Source organism: Podarcis melisellensis, assembly GCF_964234715.1.
Source record: "Podarcis melisellensis genome assembly, chromosome: 9".
Classification (NCBI taxonomy): domain Eukaryota; kingdom Metazoa; phylum Chordata; class Lepidosauria; order Squamata; family Lacertidae; genus Podarcis; species Podarcis melisellensis.
In genome coordinates this window covers 4,106,401-4,130,208 of record NC_138541.1, presented here as the reverse complement: position 1 = coordinate 4,130,208, position 23,808 = coordinate 4,106,401, and the positions used below count along the sequence as shown (strand labels likewise).

At 46.5% G+C, this 23,808-nt stretch overlaps 2 protein-coding genes across 5 annotated transcripts in view; both read right to left on the bottom strand.

The window, feature by feature from the left end:
- ADAM33 (ADAM metallopeptidase domain 33) overlaps positions 1 to 1,855 on the bottom strand; it is a 94,134-nt gene extending 92,279 nt beyond the window's left edge. Inside the window, exon 1 of one of the 2 annotated variants that reach the window (XM_081924875.1) lies at positions 1,477 to 1,855. In XM_081924875.1, coding sequence (XP_081781001.1) covers positions 1,477 to 1,609 — 133 coding nt within the window. In that variant the 5' untranslated portion in view covers positions 1,610 to 1,855. The remainder of the gene's footprint in view (positions 1 to 1,476) is intronic. The other variant, XM_081924874.1, reaches the window with a different exon arrangement.
- A 19,922-nt stretch (positions 1,856 to 21,777) lies between these two features.
- Positions 21,778 to 23,808, bottom strand: part of ALMS1 (ALMS1 centrosome and basal body associated protein) — a 79,006-nt gene continuing 76,975 nt past the window's right edge. For all 3 annotated transcript variants that reach the window (XM_081924727.1, XM_081924729.1, XM_081924728.1), the window contains exon 19: positions 21,778 to 21,873. In XM_081924727.1, coding sequence (XP_081780853.1) covers positions 21,829 to 21,873 — 45 coding nt within the window. In that variant the 3' untranslated portion in view covers positions 21,778 to 21,828. The remainder of the gene's footprint in view (positions 21,874 to 23,808) is intronic.

Sequence of the window (23,808 nt, the reverse complement as noted above, 5' to 3'; positions counted from 1 at the left end):
ATTCTGTTGGGAGCCGCCCAGAGTGGCTGGGGAAGCCCGGCCAGATGGGCGGGGTATAAGTAATAAATTGTTGTTGTTGTTATTGTTAGACAGTGCTGGACTGGAATGGCCCCCTTTGGCCTCATCCAGCAGCCAAGCTTTTCTCTGGTTCTTATGCACCACCTTCTGCCATCATTCAAGCCACCCAATCCGCCAACGGGCACAGAGAGGCAACCAATTCTCCAATGCCCCTCCAAGTGGAGGGGCTCCCCAGACAAACTTAAATTGCACCCTCCCTACTAGACCAAACCATGGAGCTACTCCTAATTCATGAGCACATAGGAGTGTGGGTACATTTCAAGGCTCCCAGCAAGAACTGCCAAAGTTTTGTCTAAACTCTTAAAACACGGCACGCAAACTTGAAGCCAGGTGGTGAATGGGACTGATTCTGCACACTGGTGATTTGGGGTGTCGTTCCTTCCTGCTAGCTGTTCGTAGTGCCCAGATACAGAGCTGGGGGCCTCTCCAGATGAGGGCCTCCAGCAAGTGAAGATCTCTCTCCAAACCCAGAAATAGCCCCTCACCAGATCCATCTGGATAGTTAGCCTTGGTGAAAACTTGTTTTCATCCCCCCAAAAGTTTTTGAGTTTCTGCTGAAATGAGGCTGCATTTTAACGTTGTATTTTAATCTTGTTTTTAAAGTTGTATTTCAATCAATTGTTTTATATCTGATGTTAGCCGCTCTGAGCCCGGTCTTGGCTGGGGAGGGTGGGGTATAAATAAAATTTTTAATTATTATTTATTATTATTATTTGCACCCAGCATCTCCTAAGAGCCACACCTTGAGCTCTCTCTCCTCTCGCCCACCAGTTATCAACGTGAGTGGCCCCCACCCCATTAGCCAGGAACACTCTCCCTACAGAAGCCAGGGGTCTCTCTGCCCCCTCTCTCCAAAAACATACAGACCTGTTAAGCCTTCCTCCTGTGCTCACATTCACCCCAAAGAGCTCCTATCCGTCCAAACTCAGATGGGGTGAGGGGTGCCTGTTCATCCCAAATCCCTCAATCTCACACCCCACCCCCGCCACAAAACGAAACAAAACAAGAGCGAAGACCTGTTTCCATGCCCAGCCAGGAAGACTCACCCTGCACAGCCAACACCCCGGAAAAAACCCACATGCCCAAAATTATCCCTTAATATGACGGATCCATAATCCCAACGCGCAACGGCAGCGTGGAAGCTCGTTCTTTCGCCCCCCCCCCCAGATGCCAGGGTGAGGGGCACCCGCTCCCCCACAACCAGAAATCTCTCTGCTCTCTTCTTTCTCCCCCAACCTCGGCTAAACGTTGCCCTTTTAAGCCACCAGCGCCTGCTAACCTTCTCCCACCGCGGAGACAACCGGCTGAAATCCCCCCCTTTCTTGAACCGGGGTGGGGAAGGAAGAGGGGGAAACCCCATGCTAACCCCCCAATCCAGCCACCAGCTGTTCTTTTTACCTTGCACTTTGGAGATGTCAACGTTGCTGGAGAGAAGCAGCAGCAGAGGGAGCGTGGAGAGAAAGCGCTCCCGGCTGAAAAGACCCCGGAGCGCCCCGCGCGCCCAGCTCCGTCTCTGCGCTCCCGTCTCCATGCCAGACGGCTCCCCGGTCCGTCTCCTTCGAGCCTCTCCTGCCCTCTCAACTCTCTTCCTCTCCTTCCCTCCGCTCAGTCATCACATCCCTCTCTCTGCTGCCCTCTCGCTCCCCTCTTCCCCTCCTGCAGAATCCTCTCTCTCTCTCGCGCGCGCGCGCGCTCTCTGGTTTGGTCTCTCCAGCTCGGAGTTCCTTGGCTGCCGACTCTAATGAGAACCACATGGGCTGGGAAGAGCCCACCTCGCTTGGAGGAGCCCTCCTCCTCCTCCTCCTCCTCCTCGCCTGCCCCAACAACCCCACCCTGCAAGGAGATCTCAGCTCCGGGATCCTTTCTCTCCATTGCAGACGCAGGCGTGCGCTTTCCAAGAACGCGCGCATGTCGAGGCGCACGCAGGCAGCACCCGGGTCCCCGCGAAGCCCGACGCGCCCCGGCGATCTTGGCAGGACAAAAGTTCAAAGCGAAGGTGGCCAAAGCTCTGGGATATAGACAGGCAGCTGTTGCAAAGCGCAGACAGCTCTGGCACAGCCCCAGAAGCAGCTGAGAAACGCCGGGTCTCAGGGCGCGAACCCACACATGCCCCAAGGCCCGACATATTTAACAAATCAATAGGCTGTTTGTTTCTCCTGCTCCGTTTTGTTTTTGAAAGCAAAGGGGCCCGCGTGAGGGTGGCTGTTTGTGCAGCCCTGCCACTACAAAGCCCATGATCCAGCGCCAGCCAGTGGCGTAGCGTGGGTTGTCAGCACCCGGGGCAAGGCAAGTAATTTGCACCCCCTAACCCGTGGATTTGCGCCCCCTAACCCTAACCCCCAGATGTTGCGCCCAGTGCGGCCGCCCCCCTGCAGCCCCCACGCTACGCTACTGGCGCCAGCACCAACCGAAACATAATAAAAACCCACCCTCTGAGCTCGCGCAGAGTTCTTTTCTCTCGTCTGGTCCCTAGCTAGCAGAAGGACAAGGCTTCCGGAATAAACTAAGCCAGCATTTGTCATTCTCCCCCTGCAAAAAAACCCCACATTCCTAAGTTTACATTTTGGACACAGTTCAATATAAAGCAAAACTCCATTCAATGTCTCTAGGACTGAATGGGCTTAAGCATAACTAATTCTGCCTTTTGTATTTAAAGTTTGCACTTGAGATAACTTGGTATAATTGAATGAGTCTGGTTTTCTTGCCACCCTAAGCAACAAAAAAGGGAAGTAAAATCAAGCTTAGATCTATTTGTTGCATGTATATCCCACCTTTTCCCCAATAATCTCAAGGTGTCTTCCATGGTTTTCTCTCCCTCACCCTCATTTAATCCACAGAACAACCCTGTAAGGTAGGGTAGGATTAGAGACATTGACTGTTGCATGGTCACCCAGTGAACTTACCGCAATGGCCAAGCAGGGATTTGAAACCTGTTCTCCTAGGCCAGGGCCGGATTTAGAAGGCGATTGGGCCGGATCCAGCCCTCAGGCCTTAGTTTGCCTACCCATATGTGGTTAGAGCAGGCATAGGCAAACTCAGTCCTCCAGATGTTTTGAGACTACAGTTCCCATCATCCCTGACCACTGGTCCTGTTAGCTGGGGATGATGGGAGTTGTAGTCCCAAAACATCTGGAGGGCCACGTTTGCCTATGCCTGGGTTAGAGCATTAACCGTTACACCATACTGCCACTTATAAAACCAGATGTAATAAACTGATACCTAATAAGCTAATACAGACTCCCACAAGAGGCTCTTCTTCCTTGGAGGTATTTAAGCAGAGACCGGATGGCCAACTGTCACGTGCAGTTGTACCTTGGTTCTAGAACAGAATGTGTTTCGGGAGTTGTGTCCGAGTCCTGGAACCATTTGAAAACCAAGGTGTGCATCCTGCAGCCAATCGGAAGCCACGCCGGACGTTCAGCTTCCAAAAAACATTTGAAAACCAGAACAATCCCCAATTTCGATCGTTCAGGAGCCAAATTGTTTGGGAGCCGGGGCATTTGAGATCCAAGGTACGACTGTATGATTTAGTTGAGATTCCTGCATTAGCGAGGGTTGGACTAGATGACCTTTGGGTTCCCTTCCAACTCTACAATTTTATGATTCTGTCCTGCTTTTCATAAACATGAGGCCACATCCACACCGTAAATTTCAAGCAGTCTTAAACACCGCTTTTAACATCCATGTGTGTTCCCTCAAAGAATCAGGGGAACTGTAGTTTGTTATGGTGCAGCCGTGTGAGAGGCCTCCTAAGGACACTCTGTCTCCTTAGCAAACTACAGTGCCCATGATGCTTTGAGGGAAGCCGTGACTCTTAGAAAAGCCGTGACTTTAAATGCTTGGTGTGAGTGTGGCCCTGATGGGTTACTGGTAAAACAACAGGATTTTTAAATTAAAAAACACAACCTGATAAAATCATTAAACTTTCCAGAAACAGTTGAAGATGTTTTTGTTCCCTCAGGCTTTCCCAGCTGGGTAAATGGGTCTTCATGACGAATATCCGCTTGTTACCGTTTCAGTTTTGCTTCTGGTGTATTGCTTGTCTGTTTATGTATGTGTGCTTAACAGTTTTTAATTATCTCATGTACAAATCACCTTGAAACGGCGGTTTAGAAGGTAAATATTATTACTAATATTATTACAGATAATGCTTTATTATTATTACCACTAAATAAATATTATTGTGAAGTAAAAATATGATTACTAAGGATGCCTTATTATTACTAAGACGATAATATTGTTATTAAGTGTAATAATCCTAATAACAACATTGCAATGCCTCACATTTTGCTCTTTCTCTGTTGTGGGGAAAGGTTTGACTGCGTGAGCTTTGAACTCAGCACTGGCCTTCCCCCTGGAAAAGATTTAGAGCAGAATTTAAACCGAAATTCGGTGTTCCCTCACTTCCTCATTCTCGTTCCACTGGGTTTTCTGACGATGTGCCTCAGCTCTGAAGCTTTCGCGAACGAGCATCATGGATCCTTGCGATATCCTTATTCTTGCAATGCCGTTTGGACCTTCCCATGCCAATTCGCCTCCTTTTCCCACGATCATTTAACCTTCGGGAGGAAAGACCTTTTTGCTTCTCATGCTATCTTAACCCTCGCTCTGCTGCAGCCCTGAACGGAAAGCATAAGGCATCAAGTGTTCAGGCTGACGAAGAACCAGTAATAGGGACTGGTCCATGGGGGCGAGGGGGACACTGCCTTACCAACCCTCATCTGCCCACAGCCAGTCCCACCTGCCCGCCTTCCTCCCTAAAATCAGCCAGGGTAGGACTCTGCCCATCACTGGCTCTTGGTCTACTTATTGCTGGCCTCCAAGCCTTCTGCCCTAGTAGTCTCTATGGGTACCAACCACAGTCATTAAGACTACAAATCCCATGGTGCTGTGTGGCTGCACTACAAACATGCCTGCACACAGAGACATTAAATAAGTTGCCGTTCTTGTTATTAAACATACCAAGAAAAAAGCACACCAAGAACTCGGGCCAATGTAAGTTTCAGTAGTGGGAGTGGTCCCTACTTGCAAATCATTAGTTGTAACAAAAACTAATCCATTCAAAAGTATGTATTCTGACAAGAATTACAAACTCAAATAGAGATTACAAACTCTAACAGGGATTACAAACTCAAACTCATAAGAATCTGTATAACACAATAATTTGTTACAGAATTAAAAATAAGAGTTAGAAATCACTAACATTACCTTTTTTTAAAAAGAATATTTATTAAAGTTTTCAAGAGTAATACAATAAAAAGAAAAAATAACAAAGATACAAAAATAAAAATATTTAAAAACACATAAAGTTTCCATTACTTATTTTTCATTAACTTATTTCCCAGACCTCCTCGTACCTCCCTTTTTTGTATTCCAATTCAAATTGTTAGTTCAGCAAATCCTTATAAATTTTAACCTATTTCTAACCCTTCTTCCCCCCCACCATCTTCTCTTAAAGCATTACAGCTGGAAACCACTTAATTTCTATCCAACATTCACTAACATGATCTTTACCCACAAACTCTTATTTCTAATTCTGTAACAAATTAGCTCAGTTTCACCAGCAACAGGGACTCATCTGCTCTTCCCTGCCCTGAAGTAGTAACAGGCTGGGGAAAACAATGGCCACAAAATGGGGGTTGGGGGGGAGTTATGAACATGTATTTTTCCAGTCCCCCCTCCAAAGCAGGCCAGGGCATAGATGCACAAAAGTACATTTCCCCTTAGAAAGGGTCTGCATATGCCAATACCATGTTTAAAAAGGTAAAGGGACCCCTAACCATTAGGTCCAGTCGCAGACGACTCTGGGGTTGTGGATCTCATCTTGCTTTACTGGCCAAGGGAGCCGGCGTACAGCTTCCGGGTCATGTGGGCAGCAAGACTGTGCCACTTCTGATGAACCAGAGCAGCGCACGGAAACACTGTTTACCTTCCCGCCGGAGCGGTACCTATTTATCTACTTGCACTTTGACTTGCTTTCGAACTACTAGGTTGGCAGGAGCTGGGACAGAGCAATGGGAGCTCACTTTGTTGTGGGGATTTGAACCGCTGACCTTCTGATCGGCAAGCCCTAGGCTCAGTGGTTTAGACCTCAGCGCCACCCGCATCCCCATCACGGCTTTATGAAGGGGCAAAAACATAAATTCCAGGAGTTTTGCTTTCTGAAGGGAACGTGATACTTCTGGTTCCTCAGTAGGTTTCAGCACCCTCAGAAAAAGCAACTCCTGGGGTACATTGGGGGTAAATGAGGAAAGCAACAATGTCTTATAGTTTGTTCTAAAGGCTGGTATCAAAGCCTGTGATTTTAATTAAGTCCACAATGCCGGGTAGCAGACTTTTCTTAAGGATTGCAGTCTGAACCTTCTACTTCTTCCTAATAGCTGAAGTACTTTATGGACAAATGGTTATGTTCATAGGGGCCAGCAACAGCAGTTTGACTGGCTAAATCAGCTGTGGGGAACATTTGACCCTCCAGATGTTGCTAAACTCCAACTCCCTTCATCCCTGGCTATGTTCAGCAACATCTGGAGGGTCAAAGATTCCCCACACTTGGACTAACCCCCACTCCCAAGTGTTAGGAGCTATCAAAAACCCTCTCCTCCATCAATATCTCCAATCCTCTTTTAAAGAAAGAACATAATTTATTCCCACAAATATTGGGGAGGGGGGAGGGAATACCCTTTACTCTCCCATTCTTTTCAAGCCACCTCTATTTCTTCCTTCTTCGCTGTCTTTCTCCTTTCCTAAAATCTCCTGAATTTCCTTCTTTCGCTGCTATTTTTTCATCACTTCCTGCCTGTCTTTTTCTCTGCCGATTCTTTTCTCCTCTTCATGTTCTTTCAGTTGCAAAAATTTCTGGGGGCGGCCAAAGCTGCTGTACTTCTGCAGAAGGGGAAGGGAAGTTTAAAATACATCCTGGCCACTCCCCTCCATCTCCACCCCCCCCCCCAATATGTGGTTCCTGCACCCTGGGTCAAAGTCCTGCTCCGAGCCTCTCCCAGCTGGTGCCAGGGGGTGTGTACGCCTAGAAGAGGTTTCAGGAAGCATTTAAACCAGTGCCCTATTTTCCTTTCCAAGTGTGCCGTCCAAAAAACACACATCGCCCTTGCCAGCTCCTTTCTTGCCACAAGCAAGCCGACCTCTCAGGCGGGGTTGCAATTCTTCCTTCCTCGCAAACCATCATTATCATCATCTCTTTATTGCAGTCAGTGGACCAGAAATAAACGGAACACGCCACCACAAAACCTTAAATGCAAAAAAAGGGAAAAAAGTGCTAATGTAGAAACAAGCAGCCTGAGTTATTATCTACCGTTTTTTGCTGAGAGATGGAGAATGGAAAGGCAGTTCGTACCACGCAGCCCCACCCATTTCCTGAGCCGATACACTGATGGTCAGAACAGTGATTCAGCGACTGTTACAATGATCTCATCTCACTGTACAAAAAAAAAAGTGTATGGAGCACTCAGCAGGATCAGACCCAAACAGTTGGTCTGCCCAGCCCACCCAGTATCCTGTTTCCAACCCAGTGGATCAGATGCCTCTGGGAAGCTCATCACACGTGCGGCTTTCTGGGCACCAGATCTGGGATCAGCACAAAGAACCAGACCTTTGCACACACACACAAAAGCCACAAGGAACAAGAACACCACACTGCTCTGGTTAACTGGCCGAGAAGAGGCCGCAACCATTGGCTCAGAGCTCTTCAGAAGCACCCACCCATTGTGGAAGGGCAGGAAAAGTGCCCCAGCATGCATGGGTAAATCCAGTGCTATTTTTCTTTTAAAAATGTTTGAGGGTACTCTCATTTGGACTCAAGAAAAATCACCATTTTATAGTTCATATTGGGAAAAATAAATACAGTAAATGGACAAAAGTATGTTGTCTAGGTTTGTCATTGCTTTTCTTGGGAGAAAAGCAATGACAAACCTAGACAGCATCTTAAAAAGCAGAGACATCACCTTGCCAACAAAGGTCCGTATAGTTAAAGCTATGGTTTTCCCAGTAGTGATGTATGGAAGTGAAATCTGGACCATAAAGAAGGCTGATCGCCGAAGAATGGATGCTTTTGAGTTATGGTGCTGGAGGAGACTCTTGAGAGTCCCATGGACTGCAAGAAGATCAAACCTCTCCATTCTGAAGGAAATCAGCCCTGAGTGCTCACTGGAAGGACAGATCCTGAAGCTGAGGCTCCAAGACTTTGGCCACCTCAGGAGAAGAGAAGACTCCCTGGAAAAGACCCTAATGTTGGGAAAGATGGAGGGCACAAGGAGAAGGGGACGATGGAGGATGAGATGGTGGGACAGTGTTCTCGAAGCTACAAACATGAGTTTGACCAAACTGCGGGAGGCAGTGGAAGACAGAAGTGCCTGGCGTGCTCTGGTCCAGGGGGTCACGAAGAGTCGGACACGACTAAATGACTAAACAACAACAACAAAGATTCACAAAATGATTAGGGGTATGTGTACCCCCAGAAAAAAAGCACTGGGTAACTCATGTACAGTTGTACCTTGGCTCCTGAACACCTTGGGAGTCGAATGTTCCAGCTCCTGAACGATCGAAAACCGGCCATTCGAACATTCTTTTGGAAGCCGAATGTCTGACGGGGCTTCCAATTGGCTGCAGGAGGTTCCTGCAGCCAATCAGAAGCCGCGCTTTGGTTTCCGAACATTTCAGAAGTCAAATGGACTTCAGGAACGGATTCCGTTCGACTTCCGAGGTACAACTGTATTAATTTTTGTTTCCCGTTAACCGAGCTGATGGACCGAACGATGGAGAGACTTGTGATTCCTGGTGGGGGAATCAAGCCATGTTTACCTTGCCAAGAGGAGAAAGGAGATTAGCAGACAGCAAGTTTAGCAGCTTTGCCAGGAGCGAGAAATGTCAAGATGTACGGAATTGCACAGTGTGCCTTCCCAGATCTATTTATTTGCTGGGCTTGCGCATTCGCACGCTCCCAGTTTTCCGCTCAATTCATTTTTCTCAGGTGCAGTTCCAGCCAATATTCACAAAGGCCCGAAAGCTGCCAAAACCTCACATTCTTCTGTTTGGCGTTTCTGCTGTGATATTTCACACCGCCGGGGGGAAGGTTCTCCTTCAAAGCCCAAGTGGTTTCCTAGGCACGTTTACCTGGGAAAGAGCCCCATTTGCAAGCCTCATATCTGCACCGATCTGCACATTTCTCTCTTGTTTTGATTTTCACAGAGGGCCTTCTGGCGGTTCCTTCCCTGCGAGAAGTGAAGCTACAGGGAACCAGGCAGAGGGCCTTCTTGGTGGTGGCGCCTGCCCTGTGGAACGCCCTTCCGTCAAATGTCAAGGAAATAACTATCTGACTTTCAAAATACACCTGAAGGCAGTGCTGTACAGGGACGTTTTCGATGTCTCACTGTGTTTTAATTTGCTGGGGCAACCCCATCAGATGGGTGGCATAATAATAATAATAATAATAATAATAATAATAATAATAGCATTTATATCTCACCCTCTTTCTCCAAGATGGCATACATTGTTTCCCCCTTCCTCCTTTCATTCCCACAACAACTTTGTGAGGTACGATAGGTTGAGAGTGAGCAACTGGCCCAAAATCCCTCCATGGGCTTCAGTTTAAAGAATTAAGATGCTTAATCTTTGTTCAATTAAAAAGGGCGCAGCATCTAGCGTCATGCATTACGATTGCCACCAGAGACAGAAAAATCATTAAGTGATCCACCCGATTTTTCTGAAGGAAAAGAAGTTGTTAATAATAATAAATAATACTAATACTAATAATACTTTATTATTTATACCCCGCCCATTTGGCTGGGTTTCCCCAGCCACTCTGGGCAGCTTCCAACCAAATATTAAAAACATGATACAGCATTAAACATTAAAAACTTCCCTAAACAGGGCTGCCTTCAGATGTCTTCTAAAAGTCAGATAGTTGTTTATTTCCTTGACATCTGATGGGAGGGTGTTCCACAGGGCAGGCACCACTACTGAGAAGGCCCTCTGCCTGATTCCCTGTAACCTCGCTTCTTACAGTGCGGGAACCACCAGAAGGCCCTTGGAGCTGGACCTCATTGTCCGGGCAGAACGATGGGGGTGGAGACGCTCCTTCAGGTTTACTGGACTGAGGCCATTTAGGGATTTAAAGGTCAGCACCAACACTTTGAATTGTGCTCGAAACGTACTGGGAGCCAATATAGATCTTTCAGGACTGGTGTTATGTGGTCTAGGCGCCCACTCCCAGTCACCAGTCTAGCTGCCACATTCTGGATTAGTTACAGTTTCCGAGTCACCTTCAAAGGTAGCCCCACATAGAGAGCATTGCAGTAGTCCAAGAGGGAGATAACTTAAGAGAACCACTGCTCAAGATGCAGTCTTAGATATCTCCTGGCTCCTGCCCATAAGAGCTAGAAATCAGATATTTTAAAAAATAGAATAAAAGGAATATTAAAAAGATTTTGCAAGGCGCTAAATTTTGCTGAAGCCAAACCCCATGCATTTGTTGTGTAGCACATAAGCCATTTGGGGAGATTTAGGAGGTGGGAAGGGACGCGGGTGGCGCTGTGGGTAAAACCTCAGTGCCTAGGACTTGCCGATCGCATGGTTGGCGATTCGAATCCCTGCGGCGGGGTGAGCTCCCGCTGCTCGGTCCCAGCTCCTGCCCACCTAGCAGTTCAAAAGCACCCCTAAGTGCAAGTAGATAAATAGGTACCGCTTTATAGCGGGCAGGTAAACGGCGTTTCCATGTGCTGCGCTGGTGCTGGCTCGCCAGAGCAGCTTCGTCACACTGGCCACATGACCCGGAAGTGTCTCCGGACAGCGCTGGCCCCCGGCCTCTTAAGTGAGATGGCCGCACAACCCTAGAGTCGGACACGACTGGCCCGTACGGGCAGGGGTACCTTTACCTTTAGGAGGTAGGAAGAGCAGCAGAGATGGATGTGTGCAGTCTCCTATATCACCACTTTAAGGGCCACAGAAAGATCTGATGGAAAATTCAATAATTTTGTCGACCAAACGGTGCTAAAGAAGGATAGAACATTCTTTATGTATGCTACAATAGCAGCAAGAATACTCATCACAAAGTATTGGAAGACACAAGACGGAAGTGGTAGATTACATGGGACTGGCAGAATCCGAGACCAGGGGAGAGAGACAGTGGAAGAAGATTGGAAGAAATTTAAGGACTATCTTAAGAAATACTGCAAAATTAATGAATGCTAGAATGACGATGGTTTAGAAACTGTGTGGTTTCCAGCTGGATTGGATAAGTAATAAGAAAAGAAGGGTTAAAAACTAAATTAAATTAAGGGAAAGGATTTGCTGAATTAATAAAATAGAAATTGGAATACAGAGAGGGGAGGTATGGGGAAGTCGGGAAAGTAAGGCATAAGAAAAAAAAGGGAATGAAATTATACTTGTTTATTCTTTCTTTTTTGTCTTGTTTTTCTCTGTTTGTTTTTTTATTATTGTCTTGTTTTGTTTTTGTATAATTTTTGAAAAACTTAATAAAAATCTTTTTTTAAAAAAATAAAGAAAAAAAAGAAAATTCAATATTTTTTTTTGCTTCTCAGGGCAGAAGTTACCCTTTCACGCTTTCTCTCAGCCCCACCCTCGGAAGTGGACATCCTGCAACTATGATGAAAAACAGCAGCAGCTAGAGAACGGAAAGAGGGATGATGCAGATGAAAAGAAGAAACACTGACATATTTTCAGAAAACTGGTGAGTCAGTGGCTCATCACCACCCGGAAGGGAAGTGGTTATCTCCAGAAAAGAGGTCAATTTCATCTGCAGGCCAGGTTTTGAAATATCTGCAAAAACTGTTCATGATACAGGTGGGATTCCTCCATACTGCTGGGCAGGCCCAGGAATGCTATAATAAATTAAGGAACGCAAACTATAGACTCATTTAGGGTGCAGGCAATTCACAGAAGGACCCCAGGTAGCAGATACCTGCAAGCAGAGCTAATGGAAGGAGAATTCAGTGGTTACCTGAGAATGTGTGCCCACCTGCTCCTGAGACAGGTTCAAGGCCCTTGTACGTTTCTGAGCACAATTCAAAGTGTTGGTGCTGACCTTTAAAGCCCTAAATGGCCTCGGTCCTGTATATCTGAAGGAGCGTCTCCACCCCCATCGTTCAGCCCAGACACTGAGGTCCAGCGCTGAGGGCCTTCTGGCGGTTCCCTCCCTGCGAGAAGCCAAGTTACAGGGAACCAGGCAGAGGGCCTTCTCGGTGGTGGCACACGCCCCGTGGAACACCCTCCCACCAGATGCCAAAGAGAACAACAACTACACTGGTACCATGGGTTACATACGCTTCAGGATACAGACTCCGCTAACCCGGAAATAGTACCTCGAGTTAAGAACTTTGCTTCAGGATGAGAACAGAAATCGCGCGGCAGCGGCGCAGCGGCAGCAAGAGGCCCCATTAGCTTAAGTGGTGCTTCAGGTTAAGAACAGTTTCAGGTTAAGAACGGACCTCCGGAATGATTAAGTTCTTAACCCGAGGTACCACTGTAGCAGACTTTTAGAAGACATCTGAAGGCAGCCCTGTTTAGGGAAGCTTTTAATGTTTGATGTATTACGGTATTTTGATATTTTGTTGGAAGCTACCCAGAGTGGCTGGGGAAGCCCAGCCAGCCCGAATTGGTGAGGCTCGCTTCACAACCGTGAGAAACCAAGCCATTATAGTGTCATGGGCCCACCTGTTTTGTTAGCCCCCAAACGGAAAACGAGCGAGGTCCCAACTTAAAGAAGAATGGGAACTTAAGTCTGCAGGTTGCACATATTCCATCAGCTTAACATATAGAATAAGAAAAATTCCTTCCAGTAGCACCTTAAAGACCAACTAAGTTAGTTCTTGGTATGAGCTTTCGTGTGCATGCACACGTGTGTATCTGAAGAAGTGTGCATGCACACGAAAGCTCATACCAAGAACTAACTTAGTTGGTCTTTAAGGTGCTACTAGAAGGAATTTTTTTTATATAGAATAAGAGAACAAGAAGAACGTACATTTAGAGAAGACTGGAAATTTTTTTATTGAATATATGTTGGGGGGGGGATTGTGTACCCTTGAAAATGTGGGCAGCATTAAGATAAATTCCAACAGTGTAAATAAGTCTTGATGGGTGTAATAATGGAACTCTGAATGGTTTAGTTTATGTAAAATATGCAGGGATTTATGATATGCAAAATGAACCACGGAAAGAGAAGAAGGGAAGTCATTGATATTTTAAGGATGTTTAAATGAGTATTCTAAATTGTAAAACAGAAAATTCAATAACAATTATATATGTGTGCATGTGTATATGTGTGCATAGTATTCTGGCATTCTGAATGTGCGCAAGTATTCTGGCAAAAGTTAACTTCTGCCACCGGCGTCTGCCCTGTTTCTTCTGCTGTGGAGACAGATGCAAATAATTCATTCAGCTTCTCCACAATCTCCAAATCTACTTTGTCATCCAAGGGTCAAAGCCCGTCCCTAGCCAGTCTCCTGCTACTAACACATTTAAAGAACTGGTTGGTGCTTATGTTTTTAGCAACATGCTCCTCAAATTCTTTTTTTAGCATCCCTTTTTGTCTGCTTGCATTTCTTTGGCCAATGTTTACGTTCCTCATTTGGACAAGACTTCCATTCCCGCCCCCCCAGGAAACCTTCTTGCATCTAATAGCTCCTTTGATTCCGCTTCTGAGCCATGTCAGCATCGTCTTGGCCCTTGTGGTACCTACCATGATCTGTGGTACAAACCCCCAACTGAGCTCCTCATATTGCATCTTCAAACAATATTCAAGCATTTTTGGAGTGAGCTTGGTTTTGCTTTTGCAACTTCCGTTTTCTGCCAATCCCCATTTTGAGGAAGCTTCCTGTTTTGAAATCAAACGTGACCGTGCTAGATTTTCTCGGCAGTTGGCCATTTAATTTACTGTATTTTTCGCTCTATAAGATGCACCAGACCACAAGACGCACCTAGTTTTTGGAGGAGGAAAACAAGAAAAAAAATATTCTTAATCTCAGAAGCCAGAACAGAAAAAGGGATCGCTGCGCAGTGAAAGCAGCGATCCCTCTTGCTGTTCTGGCTTCTGGGATAGCTGCGCAGCCTGCATTCCCTCCATAAGACGCACACACATTTCCCCTTACTTTTTAGGAGGGGAAAAGTGAGTCTTATAGAGCAAAAAATACGGTAATTTAATAGCACTATGGTCACAGTTGCCAACTGATTTGACAACACTTAACACCTCGCACCAGGTCCTGGGCATCACTAAAAATTAAGTCCAGGCTTGCTGTCCCCTTGATCTATTCCATTCCCAGCTGAAAGACTTGCATCACTTAGAAGGAAGGTGCAAATCTCTCCTGAGATTCTGGGAGTACGCTGTGCTTTGCACAGGGTTGGGCTCTGTGGCCCTCGAGATGCTGTTGGATTACAACTCCCATCTGCCCCAGCCAGGAAGTTTCAGGGATGATGAATATTGTAATCCAATACCTGGAGGGCCACCAGTTCCCCATCATTAGATTAGAAGAAACCCTTAAACAGAATTGTGGGCTTTGATAGGATGTCAGGAGGTGCCATCAAGAGCTCACTGGCTATCTGCCTAGTGAAATAAGAGACTCGGGGAGAGCTTTTTCACTCCTCTTAATCTACAGTGTTGGTGCTGACCTTGAAAGCCCTAAACGGCCTCGGTCCAGTATACCTGAAGGAGTGTCTCCACCCCCATCGTCCAGCCCAGACACTGAGGTCTAGCACCGAGGGCCTTCTGACGGTTCCCTTCACTGTGAGAAGCCAAGTTACAGGGAACCAGGCAGAGGGCCTTCTCGGTGGTGGCACCTGCCCTGTGAAACGTCCTCCGACCAGATGTCAAAGAGAACAACAACTACCAGATTTTTAGAAGACATCTGAAGGCAGCCCTGTTTAGGGAAGCTTTTAATGTTTAACAGACCACTGTATTTTAAATATTTGGTTGGAAGCCGCCCAGAGTGGCTGGGGAAACCCAGCCAGACAGGCAGGGTATAAATAAATCATTATTATTATTATTATTATTATTATTATTATTATTGAAACACAGGAAGATGTGAAATGTACAGCTTCACGTTTGAGTCGATGTTGCTCAGATTGCCGTTCCACCCCCCCTGGCAGTTACTTCCTAGAGCTCAAACACCTCTTGCGGCCTATGGTGGCTGCTAAGGGAATCTCTCTGTCTCTGTTTGGCTTTCTGCTCCGAGACCTGAAGGGCACATCTGGTGCGAGAGGAAGGAGAGGGCTCTCCAGAGACACCAGGTCACCTGTTTATAACACATCCAACTCCTGCCTCTGTTCACTGCTATCTTGCTCCTGTTTCTTCATCATCCATTATTTCCCAGTTTCTTTCTTCTTCTGGGCTGTGTCCCGTCTCAATCACCATGATCCCAGGTCTCTCCTCCTTCCTCCTCTCTGGAAGGTTCTTAGAGTGTACAGTTCACATCACTTCTGGTTTAGAATTAAACCACCAAATGACAGCGCAGAAAGATCTCACATCAGTAGCACCAGATGAGGATGCGCTTCGTCGTTCAAAGCTGGTGTCTCAAACTAGTACTAGTACCTCGGGTTAAGAACTTAATTTGTTCTGGAGGTCCGTTCTTAACCTGAAACTGTTCTTAACCTGAAGCACCACTTTAGCTAATGAGGCCTCCCGCTGCCACTGCACCGCCGCGTGATTTCTGTTCTCATCCTGAAGCAGTGTTCTTAACCCGAGGTACTATTTCTGGGTTAGTGGAGTCCGTAACCTGAAGCGTCTGTAACCCGCCGTACCACTGTACTACTGCATTGCCATCTTGAAGACTTTGCAGGCAGCAAACTTCACGGATCGTGCTACTGAACCGCTGGTGAACTCCCAACACTCTTTTATGCAATTCCGCTTTTGCAGCATAAAATCCTATCGCCGGTGCAGGAGAACAGGGGTTTCAGTGTGACCGATGAAATCCCCTATAAAAGATTACTCGCAAGTACAACTTGCAAACTCAAGGGAGTTTAGGCCAGAAGTATCTGGCAGGCTGGAGAGCTCACGGGTTGCATGTGCTAATTCAGCTGACATGCCTTCAGATGTTTTTCCTGTTTACAGAGTCAGGCTGCGTTCTCTGCGGGTAAGCGAGCATTCCAACTTCATATGGGTGTAAAGAGAGCCCTATTGCAGTTTCTCCCTCCTCCTCCTCTCTCTTTCAAGATGTCTTTAGATAAGAGTCAGATATCTGAGTTCAGAAAACAGAAAGACTTCTCAGTTAAAGGCAAATGCCTGCCTTTCCTCAAATATCTTGCTTTCCACATTTGTCATGTTTAATCAGGTCAGTAGTCCCCTGCTGTGAAAGAGCAAAGCAGTTAGAAGACTAGATCACATGTGGTGTGAATGTTAGAAAGATGTTGGAATGAAGTTATATGGCTTTAGCAGAAATGTTATAAAGAATTAAGTACAAATAGATTGTTAATGGATTAAAGGGGAAAATAAGGTCAGAATGTGTTAAGATAAATTATAGGACAGAAAATTGAGGAAGATGGAAAGGATTTGCTGAAACAGTTAATTGAAGTAGAATACAAAAAAAGGGAGGTGCGAGGAGGTCGCTGAAACAAGTAAACGAAAGACAAGATATTGAAAGTATTGGATGTGCTTTTAATTGTTTTTGTTTTGTTGTGTTATGTATATGTAGTGTTTTTGTTTCTGTATTGTATTGTTTTGTTTAATTCTTTTTCTTTTTTTTCTGTAATCTTTAAACACTTAATAAATATTATTTTTTAAAAAACAGATCGCATGTGGTGGACATGTGAGAAAATGAAACAATTTTGGGATATGATTTATAATGAGCTGAAAAAGTTATTTAAATATACATTCCCCCCAAAACTGGAAGCTTTTTTGCTGCTTGATAGGTGAAGAAATAGGAAAAGTAGACCAGAGATTATTCATGTATGCCACGACTGTCGCTAGAATCTTGGAAGCCCAAAAATGGAAGACACAGGAATTACCAACATTGGAGGAGTGGCAGACAAAAATGGTAGAATATGTGGAATTAGCAAAATTGACTTACAGGATTCGTAACCAAGAGGAAACAAAGTTCAGAAGAGAGTGGAGTAAATTTGTGGAGTATATAATAATTGTAGAAGTCTAAAGACTGTAGCAGGATTAAAATAAATCTTATGATGTGGATAGGATGTTATTAAGAAACTGCAGAAAGAAAAGTGGAAAATGAAAACCTGTTGGAGGGTGGGAGGGAAGTCCGCGCTCGGCAGAGCGATGAAATAATGTGGGTTTAAGATTATGGAACTTTACTGTATTTGTTTTGTTTGTTTGATTTATGTTAAAGAAAAGTCATAAAATGCATCTTTTTAAAAAGGAGACTAGATCACTTATGCTGTGCAAGAAGATGAACTGGAAATATCACAGTCTGGATGATTTATGGTTCTGTTGGCACCCATCTCTCAAGAGACAATGCAGTGTGCCTCTGGGGGTGGAGCTAAACTGTTGGAGAGTAGAGACTGATACAGGAGAGACATGTTTTGTTGCAGCTGGGGCTGATGAAGGCGCCTGGTTGTGCTGCTGCAGATGCACCATGGCCTTTCTTCTCTCCAAGCTCCTCTGGTCACTGCTGTCTGTCTCCAGGCACGGGGGTCGCCGGCAAGGGATTCTCGCACGGCAGAGTTGGTGTTACCGGCCTTCATGTAACATTTGCAGCCATCTTTGTAACGCAGAGTCGGTCTGCCAACGGGCCTGGTGCCTGATGCCAGCTCCCCACAGAGCACGTCCTTGGGGATCCTGCCATCTTCCATGCTGTGGACATGGCCAAGCCAGTGTAGACATTGCCGAGAGAGGAGTGTGTGGGGGAATGTTCAGGGGTGCAGGAGAGGATATATTGACTGATTATATCCTTATCCAACTCGTGTTAACAAGTTCCCAATATCAGCAGAGTAAAACATTCCCCTTTATTTAAGTTTGCAACGGCAGCGTGTGCTCAGGCTCGCTTAAGCCTCTATAATAATCACTCTGGTAATTTCTCCTTTATTCCCTCTTAAAAAAGAAGACACGACACAGTCCTTTACAAAAGTATAAAAAGAGTTTACTCACATTCTGTTCACATCAGATCCCAGAAGGCAGACTTAAACTTAGTGAAGTAATATACATTTGGATTCTATCTTATAAGAAGATAGTCCCTTTCTCCTCTCTTGGCTGGGAGCCAAGAGGGCATCTTTAGCTTAGCAGATGTTGCTTCTTCGAAGGAAGAGAAGAGAGAGAGGCAAGAGAGAGATGGCTGCCCCTGCCCTGTGCTTTTATCATTACCTGCACAGGTGAGGCCACACCCACCTCTAGTCACATGCGGAGGAAGTCTGTCCCAGGAAGTTTACCTGCTGGCTGGACAAACATCCCTCCCCATGTCTAAACATGTACACTCTAGGAATGTTGTAATTGACTGCTCCTGTGTTTCACATCCCAGAGTGTGAACATGCTGGAAATGCAGACTTGGGATGTGGCACCGAAGTGACTTCTGCAGGGCGCAAACCTGGGCAGTGTGTCTGGAGGTCCTGGGCTGTCCGGACAGCAAGATCCTCCCCCTCCCCCTTTTTGGGCCTTCTTGGTGTTGTCCCAATGAAAGCAAAATAATACATTTGGAACCAGCTTGGCTGCAGAAGTTGCCGGAAGGAGGTACAGAACCGCCATCCAACCGTCTTAGGGACTCCAGATTTGTACAGGGTTAACTCCTTAGCCTTAGGGGGGTATGGATTGTTCCTCAGGGTTTATCCCCTCCATTTCCCTCTACAGCAGGTGCAGAAACCGCCTTCTTGACCCACTATTAGTCTCGTCCGCTCAATCTGCCAGAGCCTGTCTTTGTATGCAGGGGACAGACAAGTCCCTAACTCGCTGAGGATTTAAGACCCATCGGCTACCCTCACCTGATTTAGCCAACCTAATAAGAGGTCAGCATTTACAATTAAACAGCAATTAAATTAAGATTTATATGTTGTTATGCCTATTGTTTGCAGGAATATAGAAAGTTCCTGTGTGGATTAAACATGTACTTAGTTTTGCACGATGAATCTGATTTGTACTAGCACAGACCTGCCGTAGTGGACCTCTCTTCAATGTGTCATGGAAATTTGTTTCCCCATGTTCAAACCAATCCCAAAAGGGCCCATTTTTCTGTTGACCCTGCAGAGCTCCAGCTACTTCCAATCCCCATCAAACTGAACCCCACCCTGCTTTTTGCAATGTCCTCGGTGTGCGCACAGGCAACTCACGGAACGATGCACAGCTGCCTTTGGCCAGGATTCAACCCTATAAAAAAAGGATACTTTGCCCAAAGGAGAACCCACGCAGTTCGGAGGGAAGGAAGCGTAAGATGCAATCAAGAAGAAAAGGAAAGCGACTGTGAGGAACCACAAACATATCCTTAGTAAGGAGCAGTGAAACAGAAAGGTTTTTGCGTGGGTATGTTCAAACACAATCACAGAAATAAGGTGGTTCCTGAAAATAAACATCTCAAGTACCAAAAGCCAGGGTAAAGATGAATGAGCATGACTTTAAGGAAGCACTAAGCCTAGCTGCAGAAACCCTGGAAACCAGAAATCTCTTTCCCCTGCCTCCCACACGGAGCTGGTTGGCTGGCATCCACCTGCATCAAGAGACAATGGAGTGCGCCTTCGGGGGTGAAGTCAAACTGCTGTGTCAGCAGCACCAAAGTGACCTCCCTGAGATGCAAGCCTGGAGGTCCTGGGCTGCCCAGCTGACAAGACCTCTCCCTCGGCCTCGCTGATGGGGTCCACAGGAAAGCAGAGCAAGACGCCCACCACCAGCCTGGCTGTAGGAGTTGCCAGAAGGTGTACCAGGCGCCATCCAACCATCTCAGCTCTTTTTTTTTTTTGTTAAGAGTGTTTATTAATTTTCCAATAAAAAACATCCAATTAACATATCAAATCATAATCCATTTTTTTAAAAAAAAAACCGTATTTTTTGCACCACAACACTCACTTTTTTCCTCCTAGAAAGTAAGGGAACTGTGTGTGCATGTTATGGAGCGAATGCCTATGGGTGGAGGGGGGGATCTGCTGAAGTTGTGAGCAGAGGATCCATGGTTCCCCTTCCTTCCCTCCTCCGTGGCTCGCTTTGAAACAGCAAAGTGGGAGAAGAGCCGCTGAGTGGGGAGGAGAGAAGGACAGAGAGCCTGCTTGCTTTAAAGGAGCAAAGCGGGAGAGGAGAGGAGAGGAGAGGAGCTGCTTACATGAGTGTCCTGTCCGGTTGGCTCCTTTAAAGCAAGCAGGCTCTCTGTCCCTCTCTCCTCCCCACTCAGCTCGCTAAATAGTATTAGCAGCATCCTTCTCCACACACCCCACGCGTGCTCCTTGTCCCTTGAGTGCTTTTCCTTCCCTCCCCACTTAAAACGTGGTTACAAAGCACGGATCCACATGGATCCTCAGGATTTTTGCACTGGGCCACCCCAAATTCACTATCAGATCACATAGCATGTCCATGGCTACATCTTGCACCAAAAAAATCACGCACCCACTGTTGCCTGGGGTCTCAGTGGTGCAAAAACGTGGTTACAAAGCATGGATCCACAGGATTTTTGCATTGGGCTACTCCAAACTCACTGTCAGATCACATGTCTGTGGCCACAGCATGAACCACAAAAATCATATATCCACTGTTTTGTTTAGAATATTTTTTAGGTAATTTTTAAAAAAAGATCAAATTGTCTTCCGAATTGTAATTTTGATTTTATGGGTTCCCACAGTCTGAACCTCGAAGCATATCCAAATCTCAGTCCTGCCTCTCATCATGTAGGGCTTAACCCTTAATCTTTTCTCCTTCCAAAGATAACCCGCATGGCAGCGGAGGTTTAGGTTCAGAGTTTTCCTTCTCCTAGATGGGCTCCCTTCCCAGGCTGACAAGCCTCACCTGCCCCATGCTTCCCTCTACAACATGGGCAAAAACTCCCTTCTTAACCACTGGACCCACTATTGGTCTCGTCTGCTCAAACTACAGAAGCCTGTCTTCATACAGGGGAAGCCCCTGACTCACAGAGGGTTTGAGACCCATCAGCTCCCATCACCTGCTTTAGCCGGCCAGTCGAAGCCGTTTCCTAGGTGTGGCTGCTGCCGCATGCTGGCAGTTTCTAGGAGCCACAGGTGAGAGCTGAGTGCAGAGTGGGGACCAAAGGTCAACAGACTACCCCAGAAGGAGCATGACATGTGCCCTGCCAGTAGTACTACCCCTCTCCTAACACCCTGTATACCCTCACATGGAGCAACGCCAAAAGAAAACGAGAAGTAGAAGTACTGGAAGTCAGAGTCTTCAGATATTTAATTTTTTCAGTAGTAGAAAAACAAAGATACAGGGGAGCAACTCAACTATAAAAAAGTACAAAACACCCCAAAATTCAAGTATCAAATAAATTAACAAACAACTACACACACACACATATACAAACAAACAAAACCCACTGATTGCATTGTTCTGATAAATTAATTCTAAGCTACTATGATCTCGGAGAGTAAATGCACACTACTAAAAGTCAATTATTTATCGGAAACCTGTTTTTAATCCTCGTGAGATTCAAAATGAGTAGAAGCAATCAGATTATGCTAGGAAGGACACCTCAAAATACTAATTAACATTAATGAAACCTCTTTTGCATAATTGGAAAAACCAGCCGAGTAATCTGTTCACACACTTTTCATCTCAAACAGGGAAGGTGGTGAAATATTCAGTAGGTGTGATAGGTTTTATTGAAATAAAAGGTTGCTTGCTTGTTTTTGACATCACTCCCAAGGTACTTTTCTTCCCAAAATATGGTTGGTGACTTTCTGCGGAGAAAGAAAACGATAAATCTGTTAGGCTTATCATCACTACGATACCCATGCCGAGAGGGCAAACCTCTTACTGCCATCAAGCATCCATCCTGTGCCCACCCATCCTGTGCCGTGGAAACAGAAGCCTTGAGAGGACAGGAGAGTGCCGAAAAAAGGGTGTAGCACAGGAAATTATGGACGTGACAAGAGCCTGGCTTCTGGTTCAGTCCAAAAGCCCTTCTAGCCCAGCATCCTGCTCTCACAGTGGCTAACCAGATGTCTATGGGAAGGCCTGCAAGCAGGACTTGAAAGCAACAACACTCCCCCAATTGTGATTCCTGTGATGGCCTGGGATTTGGACTCGGATGCTGAACCTGAGGGATCCCAGCCTGCACAGGAGTCCCCACCTCCAGAACCAGCTGAGCCGGGGCTGGGGCTTGAGCCTGAAGGGTCCTCACCTGTGCTGGATCCTCAGGTGCAAGCACAGTCTGCTCTGGCTCCTGAGGTGATGGAGGACCCACTGCCTGCAGGTGCTCCACTCTCAGCCCCGTCATAGGAAGCTGAGGTTGCCTCTGGGTCTGGTAACCCTCCAGCCTCTCCTGAGCTGCAGAGGCTCAGGGCAGAGAGGCGGAGGGAACTAAGTTCCCGCAGGAGGAGTGCTCGCCTCCAGGCCAGGAGAGGCGAGTCACTAGAGGATCGGGGCTGCCCTATGCCTCGGGGCAGATAAAAGCCAGCCAGCCTCAGTCCCAAGTTGTGGGAGGAACATTGTTGGTTGCTAGTTCCTGACTGAACTGTCCTGCTTTCCTGCCTGAGCTCCTGACCCGCCCTGGCTCCCTGCCTGTTCCTGACTTCACCTGACTCCCTGCCCTGCACCCAGCTTCAGCTACTACGGACTGCCTCCATGTTGCACCTTTGACCACGGACCGGACTTGGACCTCGCCTCTCGGATAACCCACAGGACCAGCACAATTCCCAATAAATACTGCCTCCTAAAGCATGGACAGCTAGCTTTTGGAGAAATTATCAAAGCGGTTAAAACACAGTAAACAAAAAAGGTCAGGGTTGAAAGAGCCATTTTGGCTTGTGCTGCCCTAGAATAATTTGTTTTTTTTTAAAGCTATGAATTGCTGGCCCTCAATGCCATGGTGGGAGGCACAGGTTTTGCATCTGTGGCCATTTCATTATGTTTACTGCAGTGCCGCCCTGTGGCGAAAAGTCAAATTCACAACTATATTTCCCCCGTTTTTCCAACTTTGGTGGTTTACCGTGGCTTCCTGAAACAGAATCTTTTTTCGGTGGTGTAAAAAAAAATAGTGCTGCAAAAACGCCTGCTTGATGTTTACACGCAGGGAGTCACCTGCCACATTAAAAGACTAATTCCTTGCAAATGTCAGTTCTTAATAAGACGTTCTTATGCCACTTTGGGACGCAGGTGGCGCTGTGGGTTAAAGCCTCAGCGCCTAGGACTTGCCGATCGAAAGGTTGGCGGTTCGAATCCCTGCGGCGGGGTGCGCTCCCGCTGCTCGGTCCCAGCACCTGCCAACCTAGCAGTTCGAAAGCACCTCCGGGTGCAAGTAGATAAATAGGGACCGCTTACCAGTGGGAAGGTAAACGGCGTTTCCGTGTGCGGCTCTGGCTCGCCAAAGCAGCGATGTCACACTGGCCACGTGACCCGGAAGTGTCTCCGGACAGCGCTGGCCCCTGGCCTCTTAAGTGAGATGGGCGCACAACCCCAGAGTCTGTCAAGACTGGCCCGTACGGGCAGGGGTACCTTTACCTTTACCTTTATGCCGCTTTACTTTAAACACATGTTAAAATACAGGGTGCGGGGGTGTCTGTTGATAAAGGCTGGTCTTTTTTTATTGACAAAATTCACAGCATGGTTCTGGTGGTTGTAACTCCACTGGATATAGAATATTTTAGTCCAGGGCGCACACCTGGTCAGGATTT